General features: G+C 53.1%; 1 protein-coding gene across 1 annotated transcript; it reads left to right on the forward strand.

The window, feature by feature from the left end:
• Positions 1 to 8,308: 8,308 nt before the first annotated feature.
• Positions 8,309 to 10,408, forward strand: LOC127301961 (pentatricopeptide repeat-containing protein At5g48910-like). The gene has a single exon (XM_051332270.2). The coding sequence runs from the start codon at positions 8,478 to 8,480 to the stop codon at positions 10,212 to 10,214; it is 1,737 nt and encodes a 578-aa protein (XP_051188230.1). The 5' UTR covers positions 8,309 to 8,477; the 3' UTR covers positions 10,215 to 10,408.
• Positions 10,409 to 10,868: the final 460 nt, after the last annotated feature.

The following is a 10,868-nucleotide window of genomic DNA, read 5'->3' on the forward strand; positions in this document are numbered from 1 at the left end:
TTTTCATCTTCTATTAGTGCAAGCCACCATGGCGTCTGAAGAACAGTTAGAGGAGCACTACAATAGGCACTTCTTTAGGACGGAGGAGGATGCCGAGGCCGCTGGTGTTGGCGGCGACGAGGACCATGAGATGGAGGATGATGCTGGGGGTAGTGGCGAGGAGCCAAGCGGCAACGAGGCAAGCGACGCCGCCGGGGGTAGTACCTACACGCCAAGCGGCGACGAGGCAACCGGCGCCGCCGGGGGTGACGGCGAGACAAGCGGCGACGATCCTAGCGGCGCCGCCGGGAGTAGTGGCACCGGGACAAGTGGTTCCAAGAGGCCGCGGAAGGCAAGGCGCCAAAACACGGTCGGCACCGGCAGAGACACAGTCAAAGAGGTGGACCCCGCCAGTGGTTTGCCGGTGGAGCCTAAGGATGTTGCCAAGGGGTACGGCAACCAACTGGCATGTATCCTCCGAGAGGTCGTCAATCTCAACGAGACGGACCTCCGAGCTGAGAGCAAAGCGCCTTTGCGAGCCCAGCTCATTGCGAGGTTGCATGCACGATACAAGTTCCTAGGCGACTACGCCTCCATTCATCAAACCAACAACATTGTGAACTCACAAGCCCTCCTGAAGTTCACCAAACACCTCAGTAGCTATAAGTACATGGTGCGGAAGCTGATTGCTGAGGGCAAAGGTTTCGAAGAGGTCCACTCCGCCTTTCCGCATGTCACCCAGGTGGACTTTGATGCTTTTGTGGCCAATGAAGAGCTACAAGCAACCAAGAATCGCAAGTTGTGGGGGAAGGAAATGCGGGAGCTTAACATCGGCAACCACAACCTTGGGAGCCGTGGGTACGAGGGAAAGGAGCCCTATTGGGCGAAGGAGGACGAGGCGTATGTAAATGCCGGCATTGAGAACCCCTGGCTCAAGTACAAGGACCCGCTTGAAAGAAGATTCATCAGGTCCCGGTACCATAAGAAGAAACTAACCAGGGAACTTGTCACGGACCCGAAGGTCATAACCGACATAATTTGGTTCACGGACGACAAGAAGGTCCTGGCGTTGGAGAAAAAACTGGTAAGCAATTTACCGGTTTAATTAGATCAAGTATCGTTCATATAATAGTAGCAACATTTCTAAATGGTTCGCGTTTCTTCCGCAGGAAGAAGAAAGACAAAGACTTTCTCAATGTGACGAAGGCTCCTCCTCCCAGGCGTCGACGGGCAGGGTAGCCTGGGACAAGCCTCTCGTACGGGCGCTAAACATCGTTAATGAGCATTCACCGACTAGAAGGCCGCATAGAGGCCGTGTGGCTGGCGCCGGTACAGGCTACAAGCATGGTCACTATGGCTTGTCGTCTGCGGCCGATAAAAATGCGCGCAGTGAGAGGAAGCAGCGGGAGGCGGAGGAAATGAGGGAGTCAATCCTAGCCCAAGTCCAAGCTGGTTTGGTACCGCAACTGGTACCGCAACTCAAAGCTACGCTCGTACCTGAAGTCAAAGCTGAAGTCGCCGCTTCAGTCCAAGCAGATTTCAACGCTCTACACGCGTGGTATGAGGGTGGCAAACAAGCCCCCCCCGAAAATGCAAGTGGTTAGCTTCGACGGCAGCAACTCGATGGCGCCGCCGTCCGCCGGCAATGACAATGTTATAATGGAGACTCCTCCGGCCGCCGGCAATGTCGCTGGTGCTAGGGATTCACCGTCCATGCCGGGTAGCAGCCCCTCCATCACTTGCACGCCCGCCGCCGCATGTGCCGGCCCGTCGACATTAGCCGAGCTCAACGCCCTCACGGTAATTAACCCATGTGTACATCAAGTTAATATATTAGTTTCGTCATCCTTGCCCTCTCTCTAACGCCATACACATGTTCTCGCAGGCGCTCTCAACGCCATGCACCTTCCTGATGAGAGTAAACGGCGAACTCAAAGACGTCGCGAGGGGGTCCATCCTTCGGCCCCTGGATAAGAAGTGGCACACACGAGATATGGAGGATGACGTTTACCGGGTTGAAGTGGATCGGGCTTTACCGGGCTATGAGGATTTGTTTCCTCCTAATCAACCGCATGGTGCCGATGACGATAGCCCGTTGAATCTGGCCTCACTGAAGGGTTGGGTACTGCTATGGCCGAAGACCCTAATTAGGATCAACACCTACTCGGGGTCGACGACAAGCAAAGACAAGCACCCTGCGGCGCCACAGGTCAGCATCCCTCCACGACAGCCAGCGGCGCCGGTGGTCATCGCCCCACCACAACGGCCAGCTGCGCCAGAGGTCAGCGCCCCACCACAACGGCCAGCTGCGCCGGTGGTCAGCGCCCCACCACAATAGCCAGCGGCGCCAGAGGCCGAGGAATACGAACGTGACGACTTCCAATGGGATATTCCTACGTCTTCACAAGTTGTCCATGAGGATGCGCTGGCCTCGAAATATGGGTGCTCCAAGAAGCTGTTCGATTCTCAAGAAACGGCTGAGGAGGAAAATCCTGATGAGGTCGCCGCCGCCGCCGTAAAAAAGATGCTGAGCCCAAACACACTCCGTGCTACGGCCACTACGGCGATGGATTGTCCAGCACTACAACCCAAGAAGAGGAAGAGGCCAGCTAAGAAGGACGCCAAAGACAAGGCGGCGGCCAAAGACAAGGACAAGGTGGCACTCCTTGACAAGTTGCCAAACAATTGGCGACCTCTGCATCACTTGGGTGAACCGATGCTGCCGGAGCATGTCCTCAGGTTACTCACCGAGGATATGGCGAGCTTGCATAACCAAGTCCAGTATTTGGAGAAGCAGCTTCTCAAATCAAAAGATCCTAGTTACCCTCTCTTCGTGGCGAAGGTGCCAACTGGCATGAACTTCGTCGAGAAGTACCCCGCGGACTTGTGCTTCATCCGGTTCAATGACATCTTCAGCATCTTTCGCATGCAAATGCTCCACTTTAGTGTGGTTCGCCTAGTTGCTCTTAGCTTGTCTTCCCAGATCGTTAAGGAGGGGACGCCGACCATCGCGATAATGGACCCCTTCTATATGCGGGAGAGCATCATCTGCAACCCTGGGGATCGGGCGATTGCCACCAAGCAGGTCGAGGATTTCATGCTGGCGAACATTAAGAAGGGCGTCATTCTCATCCCTTACTTCTCCAAGTAAGTAATCACTCGCTAGTCCCCATCACCATTCTATCGTATATCTCCATTTGCATTTCCAAAGGTTAATCCGTGTGTTTTCCGCAGAGACAAGTTCTACACTCTCATCGTCGTGCACCCGCAACACTCGCATGCAGTCTATCTCGACTCGGGTAGGGACAAGAAGAAAGACTACTCCCACATCAGGGCCCTTCTCAATGATGCTCTCACCGGCTTCGCCAACAAGGCAGGCCCCCTCAAAGTAGAGAGGAAATCCCGAGGAGGCTTGGTCTTAACCCACACAACCAACTTCCCCTGCCTCAGGCAGTCGAAGGAAGACAATGGGATGGACGCGTGGTACGCCATCCTTCAGATGCAGGAGTACATAAAGTACGCAGATGACATGTTGCTGCCAGAGAGTCTCAGAAACAGGTTTGCAAACATGGCGGATGCCCATGATAGAGAGATTAGGAAGAACTGGGGTCGCATCCAGCAGTTCATTTGCACGGTAATCGTGCAGGATGTCAACACTAGGTCTGGCGAGTTCTTCTACGGCTACGGTCTACCACCTAATGACGAGATAGAACTCCGCTTGGAGATGTCGCGTGATGAGAGGCCGTTCAACACGCTTGAGGGCTTCCGTCCATTCCCCCCTAGGCGTACAACCTGATCCTACGACGGGAACACTACTGCTAAAGCTTGAACGATATGTCTTTGAACTTCCGTACTGTAATAATTGCTACATATTCCCATAGAATCGACTTGTTGCTTTTATTTAGTTTTATGGATGTGCATGTGAACATGTGTCTATAGTTTCATTTACTTTGCTATATATTTCAAGATTATGGCGTAGATACCTTAATAATTATTTGCATTTACTCGACCCCTACTTGCCTCGTATTTGGAGTTCGCCGATGATTAGAATGTTCGGTCACTCGTACACTCGGGGGTGGAGCCAGTGAGCCTTGGTGCGATGGCCACAAGTATCAATCTATTGTGCATCCTACCTAGCCTCACTGACTCCATCCCTGGATGTTAATATGTGTTTCGACCGACAAAGTATGAGGCACGCTATTTAATTCGTACTACTTGTCTTTTATTTGAGTTCACACTTCTTAATTGCATTGGCCAATGATTAAAATGTTTGGTCACTTGTACACTCCGGGGTGGGGCCAGTGAGGCTTGGTGTGATGGCCACAAATATCAATCTATTGTGCATCCTACCTAGCCTCGCTGACCCCATCCCTGTATGTTATTATTTATTTCGACCAACAAAGTATGAGGCACATGCTATTTAGTTCATACTACTTGTCTCTTATTTGAGTTGGCACTTGTTCATTGCATTGGTACTAACGTTTTACTTGTCTTGTGCATGGAGATGCCGACGACATATGTCGTGTACAAGGGGAGGGTTCCTGGAGTCTACGACGACTGGGAGGACTGTCGGAGACAGGTGCACCGCTTCAGCGGCAACAGCTACAAGGGATACCCCACTAGGGTGGAGGCGGAAGGAAGATACGCCCGTTATCTAGCGGGAGAGATGAGGGACATGAGGAGGAACCGGATGAAGACCATGGCCTTCGTGATGATGGTCATCGTGACCATGTTGTTCATGTTCTATGTGATTGTAGTTTAGGTTAGGAGCTACATTGTGAGGTGTATGACGACACTTGTGACGACTACCGAGACTTCTAACTTTGTGAAACTTAGTCCTTTGGTGTTGCATATGCACATGTTGTATGAATCACCATTCCGAAACGAGACTAGCGTATTTGTGTATTGATACCGAAATGAGACTTGGCTCTCTATGTGCTTCTCATATTGCATGTTCTGCTGTATAAATATGAACTGTGTTGTAAATATATACTGCTGTCAAATATGTATTCTAATATGCTGGAAAAAAGCTGAAAAAAGAATTTTCGAATTTATTGCCGGCGCACCTAAATGACTCCATTGCCGGGCGCATGAGGCATGCGCCATTGCTCGACGCACTACTGCCGGCGCAGCTGCTGGCGCGCCGGTGGAACGTGTCCTTTGCCGGCGAATCATCGATGGCGCGCCGACAGTATCCATACTATCGCCGGCGAACAGCCTGGTGCGCCAGCAATGGCCAGTTATCACCGGCCCGTTCGCACCGGCGGGCTCTTGGTGCGCCGGCAATGGGCCTTTTAGGTTCGCCGGCGGTAGGCCTTTTCCTTGTAGTGCACGGGCGTCACCGTCGTCGGTCCTGGCCGGCCGCCAAGACAAAGCTTTCACCCAGCGAAGAGTCCCAAGAAAACTCGCGCCCGCCCAAAAGAGGACCGGCACAGACCACCACATGCAACCGCCGGATCGCGAACCCCGGAGCAACGCGCCTGTAGCCAACGGAGCAACGCCGAAGAACACCGTGGGCGCCGCCGAAACGCCACATAGAGGGGACGCCGACCAACACCAACACGGGGCCCGAAGACGAATGCCGAAGCTCGCAGACAAGAACTCCCAGGTCCGACCGCCAAGCCGCCCACGCGGCCACCGCAGTCGCCACACCGCCGAGGAAACCGAGGCCGCCGGCCCGTCGCGCCCCTTGATACGTCTCAAATGTATCCATAATTTCTTATGTTCCATGCTACTTTTATGATGATACTCACATGTTTTATACACATTATATGTCATTATTATGCATTTTCCGGCACTAACCTATTGACGAGATGCCGAAGAGCCGATTCTTTGTTTTCTGCTGTTTTTGGTTTCAGAAATCCTACAAAGGAAATATTCTCGGAATTGGACGAAATCAACGCCCAGGGTCTTATTTTTCCACGAAGCTTCCAGAAGACCGAAAGGATCACGAAGTGGGGCGACGAGGCGCCACCACACTAGGGCCGCGCGGCCTAGGGGGGGCCCGCGCCTCCCTAGCGTGTGGGGCCCCTGTCAGCCCTCCGACTCCGCCCTTCCGCCTACTTAAAGCCTTCGCCGCGAAACCCCCAGTACCGAGAGCCACGATACGGAAAACCTTCCAGAGATGCAGCCGCCGCCAATCCCATCTCGGGGGATTCAGGAGATCGCCTCCGGCACCCTCCCGGAGAGGGGAATCATCTCCCGGAGGACTCTTCATCGCCATGATCACCTCCGGATCGATGTGTGAGTAGTTCACCCCTGGACTATGGGTCCATAGCAGTAGCTAGATGGTTGTCTTCTCCTCATTGTGCGATCATGTTAGATCTTGTGAGCTGCCTATCATGATCAAGATCATCTATTTGTAATGCTACATGTTGTGTTTGTTGGGATCCGATGAATATTGAATACTATGTCAAGTTGATTATCAATCTATCATATATGTTGTTTATGTTCTTGCATGCTCTCCGTTGCTAGTAGAGGCTCTGGCCAAGTTGATACTTGTAACTCCAAGAGGGAGTATTTATGCTCGATAGTGGGTTCATGCCTCCATTGAATCTGGGACAGTGACAGAAAGTTCTAAGGTTGTGGATGTGCTGTTGCCACTAGGGATAAAACATCGATGCTTTGTATAAGGATATTTGTGTTGATTACATTACGCACCATACTTAATGCAATTGTCTGTTGTTCGCAACTTAATACCGGAAGGGGTTCGGATGATAACCTGAAAGTGGACTTTTTAGGCATAGATGCATGCTGGATAGCGGTCTATGTACTTTGTCGTAATGCCCTGATTAAATCTCATAGTACTCATCATGATATATGTATGTGCATTGTTATGCCTTCTTTATTTGTCAATTGCCCAACTGTAATTTGTTCACCCAACATGCTATTTATCTTATGGGAGAGACACCACTAGTGAACTGTGGACCCCGGTCCATTCTTTACATCTGAAATACAATCTACTGCAATACTTGTTAGATTCGTTCTTCGCAAACAAACATCATCTTCCACACTATACGGTTAATCCTTTGTTTTCAGCAAGCCGGTGAGATTGACAACCTCACTGTTACGTTGGGGCAAAGTACTTTGATTGTGTTGTGCAGGTTCCACGTTGGCGCCGGAATCCCTGGTGTTGCGTCGCACTACACTCCGTCACCAACGACCTTCACGTGATCCTTGACTCCTACTGGTTTGATAAACCTTGGTTTCTTACTGAGGGAAACTTGCTGCTATACGCATCACACCTTCCACTTGGGGTTCCCAACGGGCGTGTGCTTTACGGGTATCACCCCTCACCGAGAGCCTCCTCCCAGGGACATGCCGCGCCCGCCCTGGCCTCCACACGCCGGCGACGACACTCCAACCACCGCGCCGCACGGCCCCAGCACGCAACCACGCCACGAACGCAGGCCTCCCGCAGCAACCTCGTGGCCAACACCGAAGCCGCCGCCGCGCAGCCCTCCCGGCCCAGGGCCCTCGCCGTGGCCGCCGCCGCTGCCCGGGGATGCGACCACCCAGCTGCTGCAGCAAGCCGCAACACCTCCATGACCGGGGGCTGCGCCGGCGGCCGCGCGCGCCACGGCCGGCCCGCCAGATCCGGCCGCCGCCCACGACCGCCGGAGCTCCACGCGTCGCCGGCGGCTAGAAGAGCCACCGCGCCCGCCTAGCAGCCGCGCCCGCAGCACACCGGCGAGCTCCACCGCACGCCTCCGCGCCCGCCGCCCGAGCCGCGCCTGAGCGAGCTCCTCGCCAGGGACGCGGGAGGGGGAAAGAAGCGCCCCACCGCCACCTTCCTCAGGGAGCGCGCGGCTTTGCCGGCCCCCCTCCGGCGGCGGCGAGGCAAGGAAGGGAGGAGGTGGGGGGCTAAGCGGCGGCGGCTAGGGTTTGCCCCTCGGTCGCCAGAGGAGGGCGACGCGAGGGGTCGGGGAGGTTTGACCCTATTATTCATGTTAGAACGAAGTTTCGTACAGGGTGGAGCTAAGATTCCGCAGCCTCTAGAGTCAGTTGTTTTTGGGCATGCTAATTTTTTTGAAAATTATTTGGGCATGCTAATCTCTACTTTTTGTTTGAGGGAATGCTAATGTCTATACTTTTTTTTTCTGGTGTTGAGGACTTTAGAGTCAATCAGATCCTATGTTCCTGTGATGGAGTTCATTAAGGCCCAACTTGGAACTACTACCTACATCTCCTATTCATGGGCCTAGTTTCTCTGCCAATCAACTACAGGCTGAGCCCAGTGTGACTGACAGTACGAGTTATCTCAAGCTATTGTAGGCTTGTAGGGCCTAATATAATTCCATGGCCTTGACAAAACTACATGGGCCGGAATCCCACACAACCTCATCCACGGCGCCCGCGACGCAACCGCCGTGGCACCGGCGCGCGCACGGCACACGACACGACGGCCTCCCTCGCACTCTCGCCGTCGTGCGCCCTGCGCTCCCCGTTCGCCGGCCAGAGTCGCCGTGCTTCCCCTTACCCGCTCGCCGCCACAAGCAATGCCTCCCCCCACCGTCCCCTTCTTCCTCACCTCCACCACGCTCGCCACGGCCGCCAAACCTCAACGGCAGCAGCTACCGCCGCAGCCGCAGCCGCCGCCATGCGACGCCCAAACCCCAGCCGCGTCGTACACCGCGCGGATGCGGCTCAACCCGCACCTCGCGCTGCGCCTCTTCGACCACCTGCTCCGCTCCGGCGCCGACCCGGACCCCATAGCGTACGCGCTGGCCCTGGCCCGCTGCGCGCGGGAGCGGGCCCACCCCGCCGCCGCGCAGCTCCACGGGCACGCCACGAAGCGCGGGGCCGGATCCCACCGCCGCGTGCGCAACGGGCTCATCCACGCCTACTCCGTCTGCGGGGCGCTCCACGACGCGCGCAAGGTGTTCGACTACGGGCCCGAGGCCGACATGGTCGCCTGGAACAGCCTGCTGCGCGGGCACGCGCAGGGCAGGGACGCGGGGGCGCTCCAGGAGTTCTTCACGGGCATGCCGGCCCGGGACTCCGTCTCCTGGAACACGGTCATCGCATGGTGCGTTGCGAATGGGGAGTATGAGGAGGCGGTCGCGGTGTTCCGGGAGATGCTCGCGTGCCGAGAGTGCCAGCCTGACAGGGTGACGTTGGTGAGCGTCATCTCGGCGATCGCGTACATGGGAGCTCTTGCGCAGGGGCTCTGGGCACACGCATATGTTTGCAGGAAAGGGATCGAGGTCGACGAGAAGTTGAGCTCAGCCCTCATAACCATGTACTCGAAGTGCGGTTTCATTGAGGGTGCAGTTTATGTGTTTGAAAATTCTTGTGCATTGCGGAGCGTGGATACCTGGAATGCAATGTTAGCTGGTTTCACGACAAATGGCTACAGTGAAAGAGCTCTGGAGCTTTTCACTAGAATGGAGTCAACTGGGTTCGTGCCTAACAAAATCACGTTTAACAGTGTACTGAATGCTTGCAGCCACGGGGGGTTTGTTGAGGAAGGTATTGCTTGTTTCGAGAGAATGACCAGTTCACGTGGTATTGCGCCCGACATTGCCCACTATGGTTGCATGGTGGATCTATTCTGCCGTGCCGGGATGTTCGAGAAGGCGGAGGAGATGATCCAGATGATGCCAATGGAGCCGGATGCTGCCGTGTGGAAGGCCCTAGTTGGTGCTTGTAGAACTTACAAGAACTTTGAGTTGGGAAAGAAAGCAGGCCACAGGCTAATTGAGGCTGCACCGAATGATCATGCTGGGTATGTGTTGCTATCCAACATTTATGCGCTGGATGGCAACTGGAAGGGAGTGCATAAGGTGAGGAAGCTGATGGTGGATTGTGGAGTGCAGAAGGTACCTGGAAGCAGCTCCATAGAACTTGATGGTGTTATTCATGAGTTCATATCTGGAGATAAAAGTCACTCAAGGAAGAGGGACATATACGAGATGCTAAGCGAGATATGCCTGCAGTTGGAAATTGCCGGATATGCTCCAGACACTTCACAAGTATTGCTGGATATTGATGATGAGGATGTGAAAGAGAGTTCACTTACTCTTCACAGTGAGAAGCTTGCAATTGCCTTTGGGCTGATCAGCACTGCACCTGGGACACCTATTAGGGTTGTAAAGAATCTCCGGGTCTGTGGAGACTGTCATAACGCGATAAAACTTCTAAGCAAGATTTATGGGAGGTGCATAATTGTTAGGGATGCGAATCGATTTCATTATTTCAGAGAAGGGTCTTGTTCTTGTGGAGATTACTGGTAACCTTTTGGATGAGCTTCAGTTCAGTTCTGTTTAGTTTTTACTTGTTGCAAAGAAATATATAGCATGCTAGAAATGTTTTGGCAATTATATATAGTTGTAAATTTGAGAAAGATGTAAATGTGCCATGAGGCTCTTGACTCGATTTCTTGTCTCTTAAATGCTAAGCTACCCATAAACCGACACCATGATTACCACCCTCTTGTGTCTCAGGAACTTGAAACCTAATTATTGTCCTTTTCAGCCTCCATGATTCACTGAACATGAATCTGAGATGTATGTCCTACGCAAAAGTGCCACTAAATTCTGATAAGTGTAGATCCTTCGGATGGTAGGGACTAGAAATCATCAATAACCTGATACATACTTAATGCCTTTTTTCCTTCTGTCCTTGCTTTCATCATACAGTTGAGGATGACAGCTTCACATGAACTCACATTCAAATGAGAAAAACTTGGTAATAGGACCAACTAGGCTTCTGCTTTCCCTGTGAGATAGTGGGCTTACTTTTAGTTTTGGCCTGTCAACTGTGACCATGTCTGTGCATTTATATTTTCATTTGACACCATCCATTAACCTTTATGCTATAATTTTCTGCACATGGTAGATACATCTACGTTATTGGTACATCTATCTATATTTGCAGACTTTCCAAAA

This window comes from Lolium perenne, chromosome 5, assembly GCF_019359855.2.
Source record: "Lolium perenne isolate Kyuss_39 chromosome 5, Kyuss_2.0, whole genome shotgun sequence".
NCBI classification, from domain to species: domain Eukaryota; kingdom Viridiplantae; phylum Streptophyta; class Magnoliopsida; order Poales; family Poaceae; genus Lolium; species Lolium perenne.